The following is a 27,256-nucleotide window of genomic DNA, read 5'->3' on the forward strand; positions in this document are numbered from 1 at the left end:
TTTTCTGCATTTGATCGTGAAGTTCAAGGCCAAAGGAATCGAAATAATCTCAAAAACATCAGTTTTCATCATAATCTGGGTGTTTACAGTTTCACCTGTTGAATCGTTTACGATCGTGAACCTTGTGTACGAGCGTGAACAACTCATATTCATTGACTGTAAATCTCCATTTGATCGTGATCAATTCATTGACCGTGAACCGTTCATTGACCGTGAACCATCCATTGACTGTGAACCATCCATTGACCATGAACCATCCATTAACCGTGAACTCATCTCCTGTGCACGGCTGTGTACGACCGTAAACCTCTCTTGGTTATAGAATCTCATCATTTTCGGTTGCCAATCTCCTTACAAAATTTTATTTTCAGTTAATTAAGAAAAACTCAGAAAATTTAAAAAATGGAATCACAAAACTTAACAGTTTATCAGGAATTGGACTCGATTATTTGAACCACTATAAGAATCCCATGCTTACTGTCAGCTGAACGTTTCTCGGAATGGAAATATCAAATGGAAAAGTATATCAAGATGAAGGACTTCAAAATATGGTGAAGTATTCTAAAGGGTCCTGTCAGGATCATAACTACACTCGAAAATGGAACAATTGTGACAAGGAATTCGAAAACTACACAGATGAAGACTTCGAGAAAACTGAAGAACAAGAGAAGGCCCTTGCAACTCTAACAATGGATTTGTCTCCGGAGATAGCATAGGGATCTTGTGAGTATGATTCATCCAAGGCTCTCTAGGAAGCCCTAATCGAGGTGTATGAAGGGAATGAGGATATGAAGCAAATCCGTCAGGATATGCTTAGACAGAAGTTCAATATGTTCAATCATGTTCTTGGAGAAACTTTGGAAGCTCAACTGCAGTGATTCATTACTCTCACAACTGAGAAAGGTTCAGCAGGAATCTCAGTGCCAAGATCAGAAATCAACAAGAAGCTGGTTAATTCTATCCCAAAGTCATGGGACATGAATATCTCAATCATCAAGAAGACAAAAGATCTCAATAGACTTAGTCTTGTAGAAACAATGGCAATCATCAAAGCTTGTGATTTGGATGAAAAAAAAGAGAAATCAATCATGTGAACTCGTATTCTACTGCAAGACATTAGGATTTATTCAAACAATGTTTTTTCATCCTTTACTGCACCTGCTCCACAAAATCAAGCCTTTGTTGTTCCACAAACACCATCCTCAAAAATCCATGACTTATCTATATGCAACATCTTCCTCAAAAGCCCCTGGTCCTACCTCTGCTCCCAAAAAAGACGAAGAAAACATGGCTTTAGCTTCTGGGTTGGTGAACTGTTATAACGCCTTTGTGGCTGGTGAATTGCCACCATAGATTTCTTTTGCTGATTCAGATGAAATTCACCCAGAAGATGTGGAGGAGATGGACATCACTTGGCAGATCACAATGGCAATGTTCAGGGCCAAGCAATTTATAAAGAAAACAGGAAAGAACACTTAGGGAATGCATGCAGAGAAGAAAGTTGGTTTCAACTAGGGAAAGCTGAGATGCTTTAACTGCAACGAGCCTAGTCCCTTTGCTCGTGAGATCCCTAAACCTGATCGAAGAGAAAATAATGAAAGGACGATGGTGCTAGTGGGAAACAACAGGGGAGCTGCTACCAACAACGAAACTGGAAATCTAGCTGTGGTATCTCAGTCATTTGACTAGGAGGATCAAATTTAGGCTCTAAACATTTTTGGACCTGAAAATGCTCACTTGGCCCAGATCAGTGACATCCCTGAAGAGAAAGCTAGAGATTATCATGAAGAAGATATGATGGAATTATAGTTTGCTTTCATGGTGTCCACTACCCCTGAACTTGAAAAGAAAGAGGTCAGTCAAACTTCCTGTTCTCAAACCTGTATTGATACTGTTAAATTTTTACATGAACAGATTGAATTACTGCATAGAGAGAACGAGGACCAGAAATATGAGGGATATAACCTTATGAAGGGCCAAAGGCCGTTAAAAGAACAATTAGAGGCCAAAACTAAGGATTTTAGGAAATTAAAAGAAACTATAGCAACAAATGTGAGAACTATAATTTCATCAAGAAACAACTCACCACTGTGACTGACGAGCTTCACACATTAAAAATTCATTTTGAAAATGCTGATTTTAACTTCAAAAAGTTTGATATGTCAAGTAAGAAAGTTGCAACCATGATAGAAAGTTAGATGAAATGGCAAGACAAGAAACAAGTAGGTCTAGGGTATGAATGTGTCCCTCCACCTTTCAATCATAATTACACTGCTATCCCTTTGACCCAAGAAGAGATGGACAAAGAAGAATTTATTGAGTATGGAAAACATGTTGTACACGTGACGAAGAGTAGTGCTAGGGAAAAGGATATTAACATTTCTTCTTCCTATGTAGATTCACCTTTAAGTCAGGGAAAGCTTGCGGTAGAGAAGAGTGTGTCTTATCGTAATAGTGTGTCTGATGTTTTTATTTTAAACACCGCTACTTTTGTTTCTAAGACTGATGTTTTGATTTGTGATGACTCTATGTCAAAGCATGTTGATCCAGTTGTTTTTGTTAAGCGTGATGATGTATTTGCTAAATCTCATGTTTTTATCAAAAGCACATCCACTCCACCCACACCTGTCACACCACCTGAGTCTTGCACATGCACGTGTAGGAAGAGTGAGGGAGTAAATAAGATTAATAGACCAGAGAAAAGTGGTACCAATTTTTTTGCTAAGAGGAAAACATGTTTTAACTGTGGGACTGCTGGCCATATTGCTTGCAATTGTCCAAATAGGTAATTTGTTCCTTTTCATGCACACAGAAGATAGAACGAGTCACAAGGAAGATCTCTCATTAGAAGAATCTTGAGATCTCATCCTCATGATGATGATTGGAATGTTAATAACAATAGAAAATGGGCTGAGCTTAAAAGGAATAAACATGTTTTTCGTGAAAATATAACATATACTTTTACGAATTTGAACGTGGCTAAGCCAAGATCGGGTTCATTAAAGTCTTCGTGTGGATCTTCGGTTGATATTAGACGAATACCCAAATGATCAAAACAAAAGAAAACTATTTCAAAATCACCTGAAAAAACTTCAAAACATAAATACCAATGGGTGCCCAAGAATTTAAATGTCCAATCGCCTGTTTGTGCATCTGGTGATAAATCAAAATCAAAAAGTGAAAAAGAAATTTTTGTTGCTAAAAAGGGAAAACCCAGTGTTTCTATGAACTGGGTTCCAATATCTAACTAATATCACGCATCGTACAGGAACAGCTACGGAGGAATGTCGTCAGACCTTGGTATGTCGATGGTGGTTGTTCCAGGCACATGACAAGAGACATATCCCAACTGCATGACATTCAAAATTTCAATGGGGGTTATGTTTCTTTTTTGGGAGGAGAAGGCAGAAAGATCACACAAAGAGGAGCTATTACAAATGGAGTGCTGAGTTTTGAGAACGTTAATTACACTCCCAAGTTGAAGCATAGTTCATTGAGTGTCTCTCAAATCTAAGACATAGGCTAATCAACTCACTTCACCGATAAAGAATGACTTATTTTGAAGCCTGGAATCATTATTCCTGAAGATTGGATCATAGTGAAATCAAAGCAGGATGGAAATGCTTACGTCATAGACATGAATCATAATATCCCGGAGCAATTCACATGTCTCTTCTCTAAAGTCTTTGAGCATAATGCCATGCTTTGGCACCGTTGAATCAGTCATGCAAACGTCAAGAACCTGAATCGTCTTGCCAAGAACAAGATAGTGCGTGGCCTACCTGTCAAAGACTTCTTTACTTTTGATTAATGTGTGGCATGTGGACAAGGAAAACATCATCCCAAGCCCCATTTGCCAAAGGCAGTCAACTCAATTAGAAAGGTTCTCTAATTGTTGTACATGGATTTATTTGGTCCTATCAACATTCTTAGCATCAAGAAAAGTTCCTATTGCTTGGTTGTGACAGATGACTACTCGAGGTTCACTTGGTTTTTCTTCCTATCCAACAAGAGCGGAATTGCTAATCTGATCAAAAAGTTTGTGGTGATGGTTAAGAATAAAAAAATAAAAAAGTGAACGCGCTCAGAACGGATAATGGCACGGAATTCAAAAACATTGTTCTTGATCATTTTTGTGCCGAAAAGGGTATTAATGCATCAGTATAGTGCTGTTCGCACACCTCAAAATAATGGTGTTGCTGAACGGCACAATGGTACTCCAATGGACGCTGCAAGGACAATGCTATGTGATTCTAAACTTTCGGTGTTCTTTTCGGCAGAGGCGATCAACACTGCCTGTTACATCCAGAATCGTGTGCTAATCAACAAAGCCCAAATGAAGACCCCATATAAAATCTATATAATTACAAGCCATTTGTTGCTTACTTTCGAATTTTTGGATGTCCTTGCACCCTCCTTCACTTAGAGTCCAACGCCAAGTTCAACTCGATGGATGATGACTGTTACTTCATGGGATATGCTACACATACTGCTTACCTTGTCTACAACAAGAAAACCAAGAAGATTGTTGAATCTTTCGACGTGCGTTGGCTGGAGGAGAATGAGACAGACGCCCGAGTCGGTCCTGACCGGTTATTTGATTACGATTCTTTATTTAAATCATTTCATGTGTTTTTAGATGATGCATCAGGGTCTTGATCAGGTTCGAAGGTTGTATTAAGATGAAGAGTAAGATGTTGTGTACAAACCACCTTCGGTGCCTTTTACGATGTCTAGGGTGGATGACGATGTTCCAAGCACTTCTTCAGATTCTCCTGCACAAAGAATCAATCCTGATGCTGAAGCCACTCCACTCACTCCTGCTGAAAGAAAGTTCATGACCAGAGATACTTCTGCTACTACTCAAACTTTCATGGAGCTTCTCTTTCCCAAGCCGATTGCAAATGGATACGTGACAAACACCTCTCACCATTTAATATCATATGAGTCGTATGAATCAGCAGGTGACAGACATATCAACATCAATAACCTTCCTGTCACACTCAATGATATCAGCCATAAAATCCCCACCAGACTTCAATGCTATCATCCGATCGAAAACGTCATTGGTCAGCTAGGCGGCAGAGTCAAAACGAGGATCCAGAGTAGAGTTGTCAACACATGTCTCTACTCTTGCTTGATCTCTTAGATCGAGACAAAGTACATAGAAATGGTGTTGAATGAGCCTAGTTGGGCTATAGACTCGCCGTCTCTACTCGACGAGTCGGGCTATAGACTCGCCAACCTACACGTGCACGAAATCCCGTCTCTACTCGACGAGTCGGGCTATAGACTCGCTGAGTCCCTCTTGAAAACTTCTTAATAAATAACATGGAAACAACATACCAGAGACCTGTCGTTACAGAAACGAAGAAACCTTAGATCTGAAATCCCTTGGATCTAACTCTTTTGATCTCATGAAGCATAATAGAAAGGGAAAATTTATGTTTGAAGGAAAATTTCCATTGGTAAAGTTTGTTCAGTTCGCAGAAGTTAGTGATGCAACTGAGTGTGCAGAATCCACAGGTGGTGAAGAATCTGAAGACGAGGTTATTACAGCCTCAGAGCATGGAGCTAAGCGTGTTCCTCTAGTTGCAATCATTGCTGAGGAACACGTTCCATTGGTTAATATGGAAGGAGATGATGATGATGATGATGAAGAGGAATTGGATCTTGGTGGTGACCTTTATGGATATGATAACGATGACTTATTCTTCGGGTTTGAGCAAAGTCACGACATAAGGCTAAGCAATGTAGACCTTGATGCTTTCTTTGACAATGTCAATGAAGTTGCACAAACTCAAATGGAGACAGGGGAAATGATTATGTTCTTAAGACAACGCCTCCAAATTCTACTTAGAGGGCTGATCCTTCAACTATTATGGATACAACTTCAAGAATTCCTCCCCTTCCAGTTGATTTTCCAACATCATTGCGATCTGACAGTGATCCAATGTTAACACAAGCCTCCCCGGCTCAAATCAAGAGAAGAAAAGTTGCTCCTAGGTTGGGAGTGCTTCTAAGGGAGCAAGCTTTGTATGTTCAAAAATCCACCACTGCTGCAACATCTATTCAACCAACACCTAAAGAAGGTCTAAGTGTTATTTGAATTTCGCATGAAGGCGGGAGCTCTTCAGCTCTTGGGGGTTCTTCTCCATCAATACCTGCACATGACACCGCCTCTGAAAGGCTTTCTAGGTTATTGGAACAACAAGATTTTGATCCTTCTTCCCAAGCCAAAGGAATATCTATTAAGGAAGGAAGTGTAGGGGAGCGGATCCGTCGATATCAGACCTAAGAGCAGAGATTGGAGTTTTGAACCAAAAGATTATTGAAAAAGACGTTTTGATTAGAAACCTTGTCGTTCGAGTTTCTGAACTTGAAGAAGAAAATGCATTAAAGTCATAACAAATCTCCACTCTACAACTAAATCTTGGAACCCTGACGGTTGGATACTTTGACTTGAAAAATAAACTTATTGCATAATTTGGTGACAAGTTCAAGACCACAGTCGAAGATCCAAAGGCATCCGAGACATCTCAATCTGCCCTAGCCAATACATAGCAATCTGATCACCTTTATGACAATATTCTAGTCTGAACAACAACAATCATTGACCAATTTGAAACTGAACCTGCTCAAGCGCCTCCAATAATTACTCTCAAGCGAGCCCGACAATCGGTATCCTCTCAAAAGAAATGGCTCTTCATGAAGAATTATGATTAGAATATTCATTGAGACCAACCCCAACTCACTGTGACGGATATCGGAAAAAGGCAGTTCAGAGATAGATACGGTGACAGGTCAAGGGTTCGTATGTGGGGGTTTCATGATAAATTAAACTGTTAGCTGATCAAACACAAGAGAGGGAATGTGGATTACTATAAAGACAAAAATGATTTCTATTCCTTAACGATGGTGGATCTTACTGAAATCTCTACAATTCTATTCTCCAATCCATCAAATGACCCATGTGGATCAGACTTCAAACTCTTCTTGGAAAACCAAGTTAAGAGAAAATTTGATGGAATGAAGAACGCTGAATCATTTCTGAAGAGAGCCAAAGATGTGTTTGACCCAAAGACCAATAAGGTATTCATGAATTTCATGTGGCCTGCAACAAATCAGATGAAACAGATCCCAAATGCGAAGAAATTTTGTGATGGATCTCTGCGCAAGATGGAATATTGGGCCTATGATGAAGCCACAACATCTGCTGTCATCAAATTCCCTGATGAAGTATTTCGTATTGTTGACAAAAGGGATTTGCTTCAATTTGGTGAAAAGGACATTCACACTTTGGCCCATCATCAAATCTTACGCTAACATGAAAATTTTGAAGCTGCTGCTAAGGATTTCATAGGCATGATCGCAGAAATCATCGAGAAAAAGATGTGGTTGGGCGCAATGGGGAAATCAGACGTGCTAGTCATCGCGAAAGAATAAATCTATGCTATCCTCAAACCAAGGGGGAGACTGTTAGGTCATAATTTTGTTGGTTTGAGCTTGGCATCAATTTGTATAGGTCTTGATAGGTTTTGGTCATGTAATGGGTGTTTGGTTGTGTTTGCAGCCGTAAGCATGTTTATGGCCGTGAACGTGTGTACAGCCGTGAACGTGTGTGCGGAAGTGAACATGTTTGCGTTTGGCTTTCCCCTTTATATAGGTGTCAGATGTGTCAGATGAATAGTAGACGTGTGTGTGTATCCAAGTGTACCTGACGTTTGCGGCCCTAATAGACGTGTGCATTGTTGGATCATTCTTTGCTTCTACTCATTCTTATGCTTATTGATTACTGCTTGTTTGTGTGTTTGAGCACTGGTTGGATCTAGAATTGTGGACTTACAGTTATGATTAGTGATCTATAAGATATGTTTGTTTGTTTATAGGTTGGTTATTTGTAAGCTTGTATGTGATATATGTGTGTCGACATGGTATATTGTGTGGTTGGGTTAAGGCGGTCCTGCTTTGTGCTGAAGACCATCAGACCTAGGGCATCTTGGATAGACTGAAGACCAGTGGGGAATACATGTTAGGCCGAAGGCCCAAAGAACGGTCCATATATGATGAAGGCTAGGTGTGGCGTACCAGTCTTGTTGTAGGTTCTGTGAGTGTACCAGGTAGACTATAGTCTAGTGTGGCATTCCAATCAGACTGAAAGCTTTGTATGCATGTTGTTTGCTGTTATTGTTAGCATTATGAATTGTGTTGCTATTTTGGGGGAACTCACTAAGCTCTGGGTTATAGTTATAGTTTATGTTTTAGGTACTTCTGATGATCATGGGAAGGCGAAGGCATGATCGTGAACTTACTTGAGTTTTGATTTATGATTTTAGGAAAACTCTGATATTTAACAAGTTTTGAAAAGTAAATTATAAACAATGATGATTTATGGATGGTTTTAAACGTTTAAAATATTTCATGAATTTTATGGATGTTACAAGTTGGTATTAGAGCCTTGATCTGAATGAATTATTGGAACACTTGTGTGAATCTAGTCTCGAACTAGGAAAATGATTTTTTTTTTTTTTAAAAATTTCAAATATTTTTCAAAATAATCAAGGAGGATGTGATGTGTATGATCAGCCGGAGCCAGTAAGTAGACCCCAAATTATCATACTATTATTCGAGATTATGTGATGATATGTTAGAACAACATGCTAGTAACAGGATATGGATCTTTAGGAACTGCATGATAGAATTTCCTGATATATGATGTGTTATCTCTTTTAGTGTACTTGATTGATTGTTGTATGACTTTTTCGAGTGTGAACTGACTATTGAGTGAATACGCTAGGTCACATGCTACATGGGTTAAATGGTCTTAGGATAAGGATTTGGTCCTACTGCCCATTTCTTGTCTGAGTCCAACCATTTTAGGATTGAATCTTTTAGTCTAATATTGTTTAAGTAGTGCAACATGAGATTGTATTCATGTAATAGTTATCTAGCACCAATAGAGGGTTGTGTGGTAGTTAGTGGTAGGATGAGTTGTGTGGGGTCGGCCGACTAGTTTCGAGATGTGTAGTCTTTCTCTTAGATGTGGGGATTTTTGTATGTGTGTATGCAAGTATGTATTGTTAGGGTGTGTTGTTCCAAAGGAGTAAATTTGCTTTTATTGCCAAGAGAAGGGGCATTGGAGACAAAGTTGCTCTGTCTACCTGAGAGATCTAAGAGATGGGAGAGTCAAGGCGTATGGCTCTACTTCATGTAAAATCCATTAACTAACTCTATAAGTTCCTATTTTTGATTCTTAATACATGATGTGATAAGATTACATTTGATGTTTTGTAGGATCGAAGAAAATAGAGGAAGCTTAAAGGAAGAAGTAAGCTGAGTCTGATCGCAAAGAAATGGATTTCAATCGCATGATTCGATGATCGGATTTTTTGGAGCTTCTACTTTTAGAGTTATGATTGCTTAAGAATATTTAATATCGTAGTTTTCATTTGAATTTCATTGTAAGGGCAAGTTTTCCGCACCTTTTATAAATAAAATAAATTTGATTTTGTCTTATTTATATTCCTTGCAATGGCATGAATGAAAATTGATGTTTGTATATTTTAATTCTTAGCAATGTTTAAGTGGATCTGATTCTTAGTAATGCTATTTATGGTAGTATCATAATTGTCTAAGTAAGGAAAGATTTCCATCGCCCAAGTTTCAATTGGACAAAAGCTTGGACTCATATGATATGGGTCATGTGATGCATGGAAATCTTGGTACTTGGAAAATTAAGACTAATTCCTTGATAGAGTTAAGTGAAGGACTAGGAGAACTAATACAAAATGTTGTGCACTAGTTAAGTCCATCACAAAAAACAATAAGATTATTCATCATGATTTACTAAAAGTCTGGTAAATGTGGTTATGCTTACAAGATTAAGTGTAAATCTAAATCATTGAAAAGTTTCAATATATGACAGAACAAATAAGAAGAATCATTTAGGCAGAAAGATAAAAGTTTCTCCAATCTAAGAAGAAGGGAGAGTACTTTTGTATCATGTTTTATGATCATCTTGTTGATTATAAAACCGTATCACAATTAATCCTCTAAGAACACCTTAGTGCACTAGTATGGCTAAGAAGAGGAATAAAAAATTATTGAAATGGTTAAATCAAAAGGATGAGTCATAATTCATTCCAAAATCAAGTCTTAGAGTCATACTCTAAGATTGTGAATTAAGTGACACATCTTAAAATGTTTTAACACACTCATCAAATGTGATGTAGAAAAATTGTTTTTCATGCTATTGCACGTTTGAAATTGGTATGTTGTGATGTCTTACACAAGACGAGGACCAACTAAGACCAATTGTGTGTAGTGTTTGTCTTGACTAGAATTCGCACTAAATCTTGAATATTTGTTTGTTAAGAAATGTTTTCTTGACAAAAGAATCTTATATGTCAAGAGGTTAGTGGGATTTTAAACGATGTTGAAAGGTTTCAAGAACTAATCAAGAGTAAACCTATTGTTAAATACTAGTACACGACTTGAGGTTTGTAACCCATCGTGTTGATGTATTCTTGTTTATGTGCCATTCCAGTTTAGTAACCTATGCATATGATTCTACGATTTCTCAATAGACTGCATAAGGGCAAGCACCTTGTTCTATGAAAGTACATTGACTAGTATAGGTGGGCTGTTGAATAACTTGGAAGCAATGGCATTTGTCACAAACATTATCTTATGATTGTGGTTATGGAAAATTCACATGGATAGGAACACATGCACCAAAAAATATAAGTGTCAAAAGGTTTCTCTCCTTCATGAAAATGATTGTGAGGAAACGCTTTCACTAAGAGAGATTTTAAGGAGATAACGATTATGTAAATTGCATTCTCAAATTCGATTATGATTACGATATCCCTCTTCGTAGTTCGAATTGTGAGATTTGGTGATTAGTCTGAACGTTTGGGACTTAGTAATATAAGTTCTGAATTAGTTTAGACACACATGTGAGATGTCTAAGGAAAGGTGTATGAGTTTGAGAAGCTTAGATAAAGGATTATCGAAGCATATTGTATTAGAAAATATGAACTTTGGAAGTCAATAAGTATTGTTTTCTGGAAGTTTAGCTAGTTTCTGAATACGTGTCAAAGCTAGTGGGAGCATAAATGTTATGTTGTAATGGATATAATCATCATGTTAGTGGGAGCATGATTATTATTTTAAGTGTTGCAAGTTGGAAATATTAATTATAGAAAACAAAAGTTTCACGTTGCAAAGTAGCAGGGATTGAAAAGTTGTTTTGCTATAATTAAAGGAGAGAATGTTATACTTCGTTTCCAATCTAAAATCTTAGATCAAGAAATTTTAATCAAATTTAGTCAAGGATATATTAACTTCATTCTCAAAATTCAATTATGACTACGACATCCCTCTTCATAGTTCAAATTGTGAGAACGTGGCAAATAGAAATATTATGGAAAATGGCTGATAAAGTATCATGCCTTTATGTAAGACATTATGAATCGTGTCCCATATGCTTCGAGTATAGGATCGATTGCATATGCTGTAATATTTGACAGTTCTAAAATTTTTCAAATTCCTAGGGCATTAAGAAGGAAAAAGGGACTAGAATCGGATTTGACTAAAATAGTTAAACAACTGTCAAGGACAATCTAAGGTTCGCCAAAGATTGGTCGCTTGTGGACAGTTGGAAGTATAGTCATGGATGGACCATATTGACATTATTATGAATAGATATGATTCTATTTATAATGAGTTGTCATATGGAAAATATGGAAATGTTTCCTTATTGGGAGTTGGACGTTAAGAATTTATGTCTAGATTAGAAAATTTTATGCAAGAAGGATGTTCCAAGGAATTTATTTTGAATGTGAGACTTCACATCTATGGGATTGTCTTGTAACAATCTCCAATAGAGCACTTTTTAATTTTATTGGCAAAGTCTTGGTGACTTTGGCGAGAATTTGAATTCTTCCACTAATGAATAGGATTAGGAATTGTGAAATGAGCATCATTGGAAATGTTTTCATTTGATCTATTTCACAAAGTAAGGACCATAGGTAAACATTGTGTGCATACTTGGTGCATGGGAAAACTGTTGTTATAATTCAAGTAAGAAGTTGATTACCCGAAACAACAAATAATGAGTAATCAATATGATGATTAAATAGAAGGTGTTTTATTTATGCTCAAAAGTTTGGGACCATATAGAATTAGTATTATTCTTGTATTTCACTTTGCATGTTTTGACTTCCCGAATAATAAGATTATTCAAACCCTCCACAGTCGCTCATACTTTGGAAGTAGGTATGAATGAAGACTGTCATGAATCCGTCTGTAGATTGTCTAAAGCGTTTAGACATAGCACAAGCTTGCTGCATAGTTCATGAGTGCTGCTATAAGATTAGAGTATTGGATTAAACCCACGCTCACTTAGATTGCTTCATGGATTTTATCATGAGTGATTGGTGAGACGATAATATCTTATATTCTTGAAACCGAGATGTGTGCGTTGTATTTTGCAAGTCGGTTGCACATTGATAATATGTAAACGCACCAATAACTTGGTGTTATAAAACATATTGTTGTGTGTGATTTTATGAGTAGGTACAAGCGAGCATTCGAGTCAAAGTTTATCCATTTATTTTACCCAAAGTGGGATAAAAGCGATATATGTGGGCCTCTCGATGATTTAGTGATGACACCCTAAGCGCTTGGCCAAGCCGGGACTGAATTGATGTGTTTAATTGTAGTCTATTGTCAGTCGTCATAAATCGGAAATCGGGAAACAACACATAGACTGAGAGAATGATTATAATCCATGTCTAATGTCTATACGATATCTAGAATGGAGGAATATATGATCCCTTATCTAAAGGATAAGTTGCTGATAAGATCAGAGTTCGACAGCGTCTTTGAGAGTTACAATTGTTAATCAGATTGTACTTACATTATAGTTACTAGAATTATCCAAGTGGGAGATTGTTGGATTAGCGTCTAAGCCCGTAACTATATTTGGTAAGTATTTGATCCGGTTGTGCATGGTCCTTTTGGATTGCCTTCACCAAAGTAACTTGATAGGATGATTTATGAGGAGAGAGGTTAATTATGATTTATTAATATATTATATGAAAAATATATTAAAGGAGAAATCATATTGTTTAATTAATATTAGCCAATAATTAATTAAGAATTAGTTTTGTGGTTAAAGAGATTAATTAAACTTAGGGGATTAGAATTGTAATTATAAGATAATTACAGTTAGGCTATGGATCACCTTGGAACATTGATTGGACGAATTCTATGGGAAGCCCATAAAGAATTCGTCCAATGAGTGCTCTAAAGAGAGTCCATGGGCTACTTGGAGTATAAACAGTCAAATTAGGGTTTCCTTGTTTGATAACCCTGATAGCCTGATTATATAAAGACCCCTATGGCCCCAAAAACTTGGCTACGTACCTCTTTTGGAAGAGCCCTTGGCCGTTTTTGGTCCTCATTTCCCTCTCTTCAAAGTCATTCTCTTGCTCTTTGTGTTTGTGAGCCATTAGAGGTGTTACATTTGTAACACTAAGCTTCTTGAAGATCAAAGGACTCTTGTAAACATTGTAAGGTAAGATCTAAACCCTAATTCATATGTTAAATTGTTTATTGTATGCTAGATCTAGGGTTTATGAGCTTTGGAGGATTATTGCATGTTCATTAGACAAACTAGATCCAAAAGATTTAAGGTTTGCATGTACACCATAGGATTGATATAGTGCTCAAAACCCATCAAAATAAATATCAAACATAAAGTGTAACCATAAATAAACAAAATTTCAATATTAAAATAATATTTTTACTTTTACTTATAAAGTTATGACTTTAACTTTTAACATATTATTCTTAATTTATGAAAATTTTATGTTATTGTATGTCAACTATTATCAGTTTAAAGCTACAACTTTTGAACAGTTTGGATAAAATATAAATTTCAGTTCAACTTAAAAAAACTCAATGAATATTTTGTGAATTGTTAAATGTGATAAATTATAGTGCTAAATGCAAAAAAAAAAAAAAAAAAAAAAAAAAAAATTATAAGATTAATTTAACTAAAATATTTCATAAAGTTACTTTTATAATCGTTAAGAGTTTTCAAATAAGTAGCTTAAAATAACTTCTAATAATAATAGTTAAAAATAATTATATATAAATGATTATATTGTTACCTTAAAAATAAATAAAAAAATATTTGATGTTTTAAATAATTATAATGATAGAAATTAAAATCTTAAACAAATAAATTTTTAAAAATTAATTAACAATAATAACAACTATAAATACATTAACCCATATATTATATTTAATTTTATTCATGAGTAACTCGCAGATAGATGTGTTTTAAATGATTAACATTATACAATTATAATATATATATATATATATATATATATATATATATATATATATATATATATATATATATATATATATATATATGATCATATAATTCAAAATAGTCAATATATTATTTCAATTGAGTATAAAAATTATTAAATCAAATTTCACAACAATGTTATTGTTATATTTAAAAAAAAGATATATTTGTGAATATTTCAACTATATAGGTCTTTTTGCGCAATGCGCGGACATTCGTCTTGTACTGTTTATATTTTTATATGAAATAATTTGCTTTTGTCATATTTTTAAAAGTAGTGTATGTGGAGTTGTTCACTAAGGCGTTAATTAATTAGCTTGGGATTGGGTATCAAAATTATCATATGTATATATCCGGATCAGAAACAAAGGGTGACCAGGGTTCTATGGTGAACACGGGTGGAGGGGAAAAGATGGATGCAATCATGCATCTCAGAATGTATAATCAAAATCTTACACAAGTGTTGTAGCATGTAGTAGGGATTCCGATGTCGAATGGTGGTAGAATAACTACAAATGATGTCTAGAAAGTGTTTATATTGATCATACGTATCTCATGGTGGTACAATATACATTCCTTAATAAACTGTATTTTAGGAGATGCATAAGATGTCGATTAAATTTCAAATTTGTACAAGTTGGTAAAGAACAAAAGATTTCTATATATGACTTTGAAGTTAAATGCATTGGGGGATGTTTGATCTGGATCGACTTTGAGAATAATAAGGATTCCATTAAATTTAAGCAATAACATGTCGGTGTAACACTAAATTATAAGGAACTTCAACCTCTTTCTTCAATTATTTGCGGAAGGAGAAACTAGTTTGGATTAAGATCAACAGTCTACCACTCCTACTTGGTCCAAGAATGCATTAAAAAAAGGAAAAATGACATAATTGTCTTATGAACTTTCTAGGTTTACCCGTTGAATCTCTAAAGTGTTTGTCGAGCTTTATGGGTCCCAATACTAGGATATGATCTGTTCTTTTAGTCACTGTCAATATGTAATAGCCAGTTCAGTGACCTTTAAAAAATAAAAAAAAAATAATAATAATAAAAAAAAACCCATCACGTTGTGCCCCTATAAAACCAAAACAATAAGTTCGGGGATCAATTCGTATAAAAAAAACTCTCCTTTTCTTCTAAAGCTGATTCACACTCAATTTGTGGTGATCCCCAAATTTTTTTTGGTATTATAAGGGCACAATGTGTGTTTTTTATTTTATTTTATTTTATTTATTTATTTATTTATTTGAAAATTTACTGAACCGGTTATTATAGATTGACAGGGACTAAAAGAGCAAGTTATATCCTAGTTTAAGGACTCATAAAGTCCGATAAAAATTTTAGGAACTTAACGGATAAACCCTAAAAAGTTCGTTGGGTATTTGTGTGATTCTCCCTTAAAAAAAAATCACAAATACATGAGGTTTACCTTTATTTTGATGAAGACCAGAAGATTGTCGTAGTTGTGATAGAATATGTATTACCATATCTAGCTATCACTTCAATTATAATTTCCCATATGTGATGGTATATGTAGATAACATGGTATACAGAGTAAGAGCAAAGAAGATTTCCAGTTAATTGGGTACCAAATATTGATAATGATGCGATGAATTTTGAAAAAGACAAAAAGATTAATTTTAACTGCATTAATGTCCACAAACATAAATTTATCTATTTCTTGCTGCGTGATGTTCCAGTTGAATTGCAAAACATATCTATATGCTGTAAAACACACCTCAAGGTAAAACCTGCACTACCGCCTCTCATCTTCTTCAAGATACAGAAGCGTCAACCAGTTGCTAATAAAAAGGACATAAACAGAGATTCACGGAAGGCACTTCAATCCCAGATTTGCTATCTCAGTTTTATTACATTTCTCTAACAAAAGGATTTGTCCATTCTTACTTCTACAAAACTAGATCTATTTTGTGTTAGTGATTAGAAAACACGTTACACACGAAGGGAAAGACCTCGGGTAGAACTTAGAAGAGCCTATAAATTCAGGTCATTATTTTTAAGAACTAAGAAGTAATAAAAACGACTTATTTTACATTACAAACTCATACAATATATATATGGTACAAATGTAAAAGACCTTGCATATTGTACCTTTGTCTTATTACATACACACTAATAACACTAATAATATGACATTTCCAATTCAAAGATTCTAACTAGGGTATTTAATCATGTTCAATGATGGATTAGTGATGCTAAATCCACCATCAATAAACAGATTATGTCCACTAATATATTTAGCTTCATCACTCGCTAGAAACAGGGCTGCCTGAGCAACATCATCTGTTTTCAACGTCACACCCTTAAGGTTTCCTCGTTCATTCACATACTTCTCAAACTCTTCTCCTTCAAACCCAAAGAAACTCGTGGCTAGTGGTGTGACCATTGCATGAGGCGAAAGGCAATTGACTCGAATGCCAAATTGTCCAAGCTCTACAGCCAAATTCTTTGTCAAACCCACTATAGCATGCTTTGTACAAGTGTAAGCATGTGGGGTTACACCACCGAGTCTTGAAGCAACACTAGCCGTTGATATTATTGACCCCATTTTCCTTGGAACCATTACTCTAGCTGCATGTTTCATGCCTAGAAAGACGCCTGTGATATTGACACTAATCACTTGCTCGAAGTCTGTTTTTTCAGTGTTCATGATTCCTGGTTTGTTAGGATCATCTGCTATCCCAGCATTACAAAACATGATGTCAAGTTTTCCATAAGTGGAAACTGCAGTATCTACTGCGTTTTTGACATCTTCTTCGTTGGTTACATCACAATGGACATATATCGAGTTTGATGTGCCAATTTTCTCACAAACCGATTGACCAAGTTGGTCTTGAATGTCTGCGATGACTACTTTCGCTCCATGTTCAGCGAAGAGTTTCGCAGTACACTCCCCAATTCCGCTTGCAGCACCTGTTATCAAGGCTACCTTCCCTGCTATCCTACAAGAATTGTATTAAAGCCATAATTATGTTACTTGATTTTTCTTCAAGTAAATTGGTTGTAATTCGTACAATATTCTAGATCTAATATGGTATTCCGATTAAACTCAAGAATAATTAGTAAAATAGTATTCCGATTAACTCAAGAGCAATTAGTTAAGTGTCTTGTAGCGTTTCTAATAACTTTGTTTGAATCCCAAGATTATCCAAACATAATAAAATAGAATTTTGAATATCCAGATGGTATGGTGATGTATAAAGAAAAAACGACCAGCTTTTCATACAACGACGATACTTGATTTTTCTTTGGAATCTCATCAAGTTTTATGAAAATTTCAAAACGAATTTTACAGGTTATAAAAATAAGCAAACGATGTTTTTTTTTTCTTCCAAAATACCTTTATTCATTCTTTTGTGTTGCCTAAATTAATGATTTTTCTGTTAAAATACGTATACGCACGAAACTATAAAAGCGCACGATAAGGAGACAAACCTGCTTGTAGTTGTTGTCATTAATTTGGCTATGAAAAACACCAAGGATAGGAAGTGGCTACAACGGAAAACCAAGTGGAGAGTGGAGAGTTATGTGGAAGGATGAATATAGGTCAGGGTTTATATGGATCGTCCATCTCATATGATATGAGATAAATATATATATTTTTAATTATATCAATTTAAATTTTAGGAAGAATTTCATATATATATCCTTCTTAAACATCAAAATATAATATTTACCCAATTTAATTTTTAAATATCATATTTACCCTTCATAAAATTTCTAAATATCATATTTACCCTTCATAAAATTTCAAAATATCATATATGTCCTTTTTAAACATCAAAATATCATATATGTCCTTCTTAAATATCAAAATATCGTATATGCACTTTTTAAATATCAAAATATCAATGGTAATATCTAAAATATCCTCCATTTAGAACATAATAACAATCAACAACAACAAAAACTAAACTATCAAAATATACATTTTATAGAAAGGGTTGAAAATTAATCTTTTTGTCTGTTAAGAGGTCGATATTCCAACAACTTAGAAGTTCACATTCCATTATCATAGATGTCAGGGTAATATGGTTAAATTTCATAATTATTATAATAGTTCTAAAGTATAAAAAATGATTATAAAATATTAAAAATATTATAAAAAAGGATTTTGGCAAATATAATATTTTGAAGGTTTATGAAGGGTAAATATGATATTAAGAAATTAAGTTGGGTAAATATGATATTTTGAAGTTTAAGAGGGGTATATATGAAATTCTCCCTAAATTTTAAATTTATTTACTCTCATAAATTAATTAATATAAAACCTTTCAATTACTTAATACTTGTTTTATTTGTTTTTAATAACAAACAGATAATATATTATAAATTAAAAAAACAAATAAGTAGATGTCATCAAACATCAGATGTACTTGTTACTCAAAATTATATATTTTTATAAAGGATGTAAAATATCTGTTTTAGTTATTTATGATTGCCTTTTCATTCAATGTTTAACTAAAAATCACAAAGTTGATTTATGAACTTATCGGAACATTTTATTTAGCATAATTTTTTAACTTCCGAAAGGATTTCATTATTTGAAGTGTTTAATTACCTTTAAAACTTATAACAAACCTCTATAAATAATAGGTGATGTTTGTTTTTTTAAATATGTGGATCACAGAAAAAAAGATAGACCACATGTTTGCCTTCTGTAATAAGAAAACTGCTTATCTTTTAATGTGTCCGGTCTCTTAAAATAAAGTGAAATATAAATAAACTCCTTATAATAATATATATATTTTTTTATGTATCAACCACCACCAAATTTTATATAACAGTCATAATTAATCTACTAATAAAAACAATAATTAACAATAATGTTATGACGAGATATTTTTAAAAAATGATTTTTTTTGTATATCTTTACAATCTTAATGTAAATGAAAATGAGAAAAAGATTTAAAAAAAAAAAACTATAATACACTAATTTCTTAAATGGAGAAATCACATATATATATATATATATATATATATATATATATATATATATATATATATATATATATATATATATATATATATATATATATATATATATATATATAAATATATACTAGCCGTTACCCGCGCACAGCAGCGGGGACAAATAGTTTCTTTCAACGATATTTTTTTAAAGAAAAATGTTATGTTCCAAAAGAAAGTTCATGCCGTGGGTGAGAGGAATGACGGTAGTCGTGATAGTGGTTGGTTGAAGGCGGAAAGAGGCAGAGCGGCTGTGGTGGTGGTGGTTATACTGTCTTGGTTACTGGTTAGGGTTCTTCGAGAGAGTGTGCGTATATTTCTTACTTTGAAGGGATTACGAAGATAAATATTATGAGATGACTTGTTACCAATGTAAGAAAAAAGATCCTCTATAAATTGTTGACATTGACCGCTTCAAATGGCTGAAGTGTTGAGATTGACGGGTTCAATTTGCAAATTAATTTTTCTATTAATTTGATACAATATTTTTAGGGAATAAAGGATAAGGTTAAAGTTTTAATATTATTATATTATAAATGGGTTGTACTTCAAGCTTAATAGTTTGGACGTCTTAAAAAATAATATTATTATATTCAATCTATTTATAGAAATAGTTAGATTTCTTTTATAAGTAGTAAAGATATATATATATATATATATATATATATATATATATATATATATATATATATATATATATATATATATTTGTAAACAAGTTCCTAAAAAAACTAACTTCATAAAAACCAAAAATTTGTTAAAAAACTTATAAAAATGTAATATAGGTAAAATAATAGAAAACAAATCTCTAAAGAAAAATCAATTTCTAATACTAACATATTTAATAGAAACTTATACATAAAAACAAATATAAATGAATAAATGTAAAAAATTGTAACACTCCAAAAATCACAATAAATTTAAAAATTTTAAAACCAATCATGAATCAATATTGTTTACAAAAAGAGTAATTATTTCAAAAGCATTATTTCAAATCAAAGTTTTTTCAAGACCAGAAGACATAAAAACTGGAAACTGTGTGTGATCAGACTTTCGTCTTCCCACGATCCTCGAAAATATCTGGAAACATAAACTAAAGTTATAAGTCAAAACTTAGTGAGTTCCTCCAATGCACCAATACACCACAACAAACAAGCATACAGTATGAGCAGCCAGTCTGACTGGACTGCCTTGTAGGGCTAACAGCCTATCTAGACCGCTCCACGAGCCTTCGGTATGACTGGATTGCCTCGCAGGCCTACAATATATCCGAACTACTCCACGAGCAGCTGGCCTAAATGGAGAGCCTTGTCAGGCCTACAGCCTATTTGGTCGTTCACGTGTGTCTTGGCCTACAACACAAAGTAGGACCACCTTAACCCAACCCAACATGTTGACATATGCAATAAACAAACATAAACACAGAGCTAGTAAATACAGATAATCATGCGGATCTACTGAACAGCTATATCTATCATATCACTATCCTGACCAGGATAAATAATCTAGTGGGCTGACCTTGGTGCATTCGACCCACGGGTACAGTGAGGAAGACTCACATTACAGTCTGAATTTTGTCTGAATAACTCCCAGCTCCGAAAATCGGCTCAACCCAAATCCTAAATATCAAAACATTTCCTATTCCAAATTAATAACATTTTCCCAAAATAACATTGGTCAAAATCAACAAGTCAACCGAGTCAACCCAGTCGAGTCAACTCAGGGCTCATCGCGGGGCGTACTCTGGAGGTACGCAGGGCGTACTTTGGAGGTATGTAGGGAGTACTCGGGCTTTGACCGCAGTCGAGAGGTTGACCACATACACGAGGCGTATGCTAGGGTACGCACGACGTATACACATAATTTCCTTTCCTCAATAAGTGCTCAATGCATTAAGCGCTCACGTCCAAAGTTCAGATCCAATGCCAAAATTTCATTAAGAATCCTAAGGTTTCCAACTTTATGAATTTGCATGCCTATTAAGTGATTAATACACAAAATCCCAACTTCTTAACACCTTAAGGCGTTGTAGAGCATGCATGGGAAAAAACTAAGCATCAAGACCACATTTTTATGACTCAAGACACCTCATTAGGTCTGAAAGGACTACTTATTCGATTAAGAGCATGCCATGCTCAAGAATCGCCATTTTTGGGACCAAAAATGCTCTAAATGAACAAATAGATAGATCTACAAGATAAGATGATAAAGTTATGAACTTTTTACCTCCTCGAGGTTGCTAGCAAGGAAAAAATCTTTGATCCAAGTTACTTCTAAGCTCCAAAGTCCTTGTACCAAGTTCTTCTTCTTCAAGAACACCACCAAAGCACACAAATGAGCTCAAAATGCAATCTTCTCACTTAGGGTTTGCTAGAGGGACATTTTCTTATATGGAAGCTGATAAGGGAATGAGAAATAAGGGGACAATGATGCTTATATATGGACCAATCCCTAAAAATTAAGGATTGAGGTTTCTTTATGTGCGCCCTTCGTAGGCGGTGTAAGCTTAGTGTACTAAGTCTATCCCTAGTACGCTCCGCGTACATAACGTACGCCCAATATACTAGGCCTTTGGCTAAAATCTCCAGAATGCCACTATGGTCCATTCTTGCAAACTTTGTCCAACCTAAGGGTCAAAATGCAATATTCTTTCATACATGGAGTTAAAATTAAAAATACCTCAACATCGGGATGTTACAATTCTCCCCCACATGAACTAGACTTCGTCCTCAAAGTCAGCTATTGCGAATAAATCTAGATAATGCTCTCGCATCTCCGGCTCTAGCTCCCATGTCCACTCGAAGCCTCTCCAATGTTGCCACTGAACCTTTACCAAAGGTATCTCATTTTTTTGTAGGACCTTCATCTTTCTCTCCACTAGCACTACTAGCCTCTCAATATAGTCCAGTTGTTCATCCACCTGAATATCATCCAAAGGAACCACTGCCTTATTGTCTAAAACACACTTCTGCAACTATGAAAAATGGAAAGTGTTGTGGATCTGACTGAGCTAACTCGACAAATCCATCCGGTAGGCCACCATGTCTACCCTGGAGATCACACGGAATGATATAATATACCCAAGACCCAATTTCTTCCTCTTCATAAAGCGTATCACACTATTCCAGGGTGATACCTTCAGTATTACCATATCGCCGACCTGAAACTCCAACTGTGACCAGCACCAGTCGGTATAACGCTTCTATCAACTCTGAGCGGTCTGCAATCTCTGTTTGATCTGCTAGATAAGCTCCATGGTATGGAGGACTACTTTGGTCTTTCTTATGACTCTGTAACCAACTTCCCCCCCCCCCCCCCTTAACAAACTGGGGTACGACATCTCCGATCATATAGGAGCTCAAAAGGCGGGACACCAAAGCTGGAATGATATTTGTTATTATAGGAAAACTCCGCAAAAGGTATGTAGGAATCCCAAATCCCACCAACATCTATGACACAAGTCCGTAACATATCCTCAAGTGTCTTGATGGTCCACACGCTCTGACTATCAGTTTGCGGATGATAACCAGTACTAAAATGTAGCCTCGTACCGAGTTCCTTGTGGAACTTCTGCCAGAATCGGGAAGTGAACCGAAGATCTCGATCTGATACAATCAACACCAGAACCCAATAACGAGCAACAATCTCCCGAACATACACATCGGCTAATTTCTTGTCCGAGGAACTCTCCTGGATGGCCAAAAACTGGGCGTTCTTGGTCAGTCGATCCATGATGAACCGAATAGCATCAAATCCCTTGGAAATCTTCGGTAGCGTGGTGATAAAATCCATGGTGATTTGCTCTCACTTCCACATGGGAACCTCCAAAGGTTGTCGCTTGTCATGCAGCCTCTGATGCTCGGCATTAACCATCCTACAGGTCAATCACCTCTTAGCATACCAAGCCATCTCCCTCTTCATACACGACCACCAGTAACTTAGTCTCAAATTCTGATATATATTGGTGGATCCCGAGTGTATCGACTAGCGAGAATTATGTGCCTCATAGAAAACCGTCTGCCTGATCCCACCAGAAATCGGAACCCATACCCAACCGCACCGGGCAAACGTTCCTTAACTATCAGTGACAAATATGTCGATCTCGCCCCTGATCCTCTCATATTTCCAATTCTCATTCTTAACCCTTTCTACCTATGCCCCTCTGATGAAATACAAATGTGGGGAATCAATGGATATCCTGATACACATATCCCCAGCTGAAGATGCGGCCAACTTGCGGCTCAAAGCATCCGCGACCACTTTTCACATTACCCGGATGGTGAAGAATCTCGCAGTCATAATCGTTGACCACATCAAGCCACATGCGTTGCCTCATGTTCAGGTATGACTGGTTCATAAGATATCATAAACTCTTGTGATCCGTATAAATAGTACATTTGACCCCCATACAAGTAGTGCCGCCAAATATTGAGGGAAAACGCTACCGCCCCAACTCTATATTGTGGGTATGATATCATTCCACATGCGGCTTCAACTACCGAGAAGCATACGCAACCACTCGCCCTCTCTAGATAAGAATCACCCCCAAATCAGTGATGGATGCATCACAAAATACAACGAAATCCTCGACACCCTCTGAGAGGGTCAACACCGGGGTCTCACATAGCCTCTATCGCAGTGTATCCAATGTTGTTTATCACTCCGGGCCCAAAAGAAATCTACGCCCTTCCTCATCAGACGAGAGAGATGTAAAACAATATTGGAGAAATCCTAGATAAATCTCCGATTATATCGTGCGCAACCCAAGAAACTCTTGATCTCTGAGGGAGACGTTGGAACCTCCTACTGCATCACAACCTCAATCTTGGCCAAATCGACCAAAATCCTATTCTAGTTAACGATATACCCCATGAACTGGACCTCTCGTAACAAAAACTCACACTTTGAGAACTTGGCATACAGTCGTTCCTGCCTCAATACTCCCAAAAGCTACTGAAGGTGTTCCTCGTGTTGCTCTCTGGTCTTGGAATATACCAAGATATCACCAATAAAAACAATAATTTGTCGATCGAGCATCAGCCTGCATACTCGATTCATCAAGTCCATAAACACTACATGTATTGATAAGCCCAAATGGCATCACCACGAACTCGTAATGACCATAACGAGTCTGAAACGCGCTCTCTTCCACGTCCTTCTCTTTCACCCTCGCCTGATGATACCCTGACCTAAATGAAAGTTTTAGTAATCATAAAACCGAGAGCGTGCATATTAAGAATGTCTAAATCTTACTTCATGAGAGGAAGTTATGATTTTTTTAATATTTGAGCATAACTATGTTAGCACAAAAATCAAATTTTAGATCGATTGATTTTTAGCTGAAACAATGTAAACAAGGATCAAATATCTCGTTAATATGATTCCTACGATATAAAGACAATCGGAAATGGACATCGGAAGAGAGAATTATGGATGTTTAACGTACTTTAATAGATCTCGTCGATAGCTACGAATGGATATAAAATTCGTCTAAAACGGAGGTCGTATGAATTTTTTACGAATTTTCTAAGAATTCAAATTTTTCCGTGGGTAGTTGCGCGCACCAATCAAAAGCACTGCACGCACCTACAACCCACCAGATCCTGACACATGGCCCCAACCTTCCGACATGATGCGCGACACGTCGAGACATAGTGTGTGGCACACATTTCCTTTTTCAGTTATAAATAACTACAACATTTATCTTCTTGCTCCACACCTTCTACACGATTTCTCTCTTAATTTCATTCAAATTTATCCCCAAATTTTCCTTAGAATTAGTATTCCAGTGAAGCCCTATGATCTATGAGTGCCCGATAAGTAGTAGCCATTGAATAGGTGCTCTGCCAGTTTAATTTCCAGAATTTTTTACACTCTATATTGTTTTAAGTATAATTATATTTAAATTCCTAGTTGTTGTTATGAGTTTATAAATAAGTTTTGTCATTGGTTCCAATGTCACATTACTGATTTATCTACTTATAGGGATGAGGTATAAGCTAGATTTAGTGAGGTGTTTAAAGGGAGTTTTCCAAATAGTATACTTTGTATACCAAATGGACCATACCTCCGATATGATCCTACATGGTTGGTCGTTACTTGATAGATCTTGATGTAGATAGTGAGATTATTGAGGAGTCTAGACTACTAATTAGTTATAAGAAATAATAAACTAAGACTTAGTGATAATTGAACCTAGGTCACATCAAAGGAAAAGCTAAGTGTTTAAATGAAGCGCTCCCCAAAATTCCAGTCATCCACTTTAACAAGTGAGTGCATAGTAACTTTTAGCTTGCACATAGATATAAAGCATCTAGATGATGAAATGTTATGTGTGATTATTATATAAATTGCTCGATATTTGTGTTAGATAAATTATATGATTTTACACGGTTAATCATATATGTATTTTATTATTTATTTATATAAAATATGTTGGGTAGTAATGGGTGATGAAAATAATGAGATGATGATAAAAGGACTTGACTACTGATGAACCAGTCCTCTAGCAGGGTATAGATTACGACAATGGACTATTCTAGACAGTCCATTGGAAACACTAGCAAGTTGGAAAATTGTAGGTGTTAGTTAACTATAATTTCATTGATGTACTCTAACGCCCCCCCCCCCCCCCCCCCCCCGCGACCGTGGTTTCCTTATTGAAATTTATTATTAAAAGAATCCCCCGACAAGTATTGTCTAAGCGTTGATGATGATGATTCTTACGATTGGTCCCTTGAGATCAGTATATTCGGATCAATATGTGAGAATAATGGGAACGACTAATCTAGTGAATTATTTGATGTGAAATATATAATTAAAGAACTTAATTATTGTGTGTTGAAAACATTATGTGCTCACCAGGCTCTTAAGCCTGACCTAGTCAGTTTCTTTGTATCACAACTAGCGGTACAAAGGCCCAAGGATGTTCAGTGATTTAAGGAGTTTGTAGGCCATAGTATAATAATATGTTGAAAAGCTTGTAATAATTTCGTTATGCTTATGTTTCTATATTGACAATGACATCCTGAAGTTATTATTGAAAAACATTTATTCGGAAATGCTTGGTAATAATATTATCACATTATTGGGAAAAAATCTCGTATTATAATTCTATAAAAAAACATACTCTGAAATGAAATAAGCATAATTAAATCGGTGTTTTCTGCCGTGAAAATAGGGATGTAACAAAGTGGGTCTTTTCGAGAGGGATAAATTGGCCCAAAGTGTAGTTGTTGGTCAATTAAAATAGGAAAAAAGGTCTTGGAATTCAGCTAGAAAGTTTTGAGAAGGATGCTACTGAGAAGGATTAGATGATTGTTGCGAAAGCTTGTGCTTTGGAGGAGGTTGAACATGAATTGCAGTAGGTGATGAAATAGGGGTTTTCTAGATTAGTGGACAAGGTTCCAGAGAGTTTGGAATTTGCTTATGGTGTGACTCGTGATACATGTTTAGCTGTTGCGAAGGTCATTGGTCTAAGCGAAGCAAGGGAGCTGGTTTACGTTGGTAAAAGTTTGGAGGATGGTTGTAGTGATAGTGTAGATCATAATTTTGTTATGGAGGAAGCCTTGGAATCTTTTGCATTATTGGATCATGCCTCATTGTTCAAGTTGTTTGAGTTGAGCATTTTGGAGCTAAGGCAGTTGGTGTTGCCTCGCAATGATATTGGTTCTTCTTAATCTTGTATTTTTGGATGTAAGCCCTATGTTGCTATGACTTTTCTTTCCCAATCTTTTTTGTGTAATTTAATTTGGCTAATCAGACATGTTTTCCACGGGTGTTTTGAACGTGCTTCTGTACGCTAATGTTTTTGGGCTTGTTTTCTGATTTGTTGCTTTGTTTTTTTGACATAAAGAGTTTTCTTTATGAA

The 27,256-nt window shown here is 35.5% G+C and overlaps 1 protein-coding gene across 1 annotated transcript; it reads right to left on the reverse strand.

The window, feature by feature from the left end:
* Nucleotides 1-16,426: 16,426 nt before the first annotated feature.
* On the reverse strand, nt 16,427-17,974 carry LOC145035757 (secoisolariciresinol dehydrogenase-like). The gene is made up of 2 exons (XM_078984260.1): nt 17,851-17,974; nt 16,427-17,357 (listed from the first exon to the last, which is right to left on the reverse strand). The coding sequence occupies exons 1-2, from the start codon at nt 17,868-17,870 to the stop codon at nt 16,568-16,570; spliced, it is 810 nt and encodes a 269-aa protein (XP_078840386.1). The 5' UTR covers nt 17,871-17,974; the 3' UTR covers nt 16,427-16,567.
* Nucleotides 17,975-27,256: the final 9,282 nt, after the last annotated feature.

The sequence above is a fragment of the Lactuca saligna genome, chromosome 1, assembly GCF_052625555.1.
Source record: "Lactuca saligna cultivar CGN05327 chromosome 1, ASM5262555v1, whole genome shotgun sequence".
NCBI classification, from domain to species: Eukaryota; Viridiplantae; Streptophyta; class Magnoliopsida; order Asterales; family Asteraceae; genus Lactuca; species Lactuca saligna.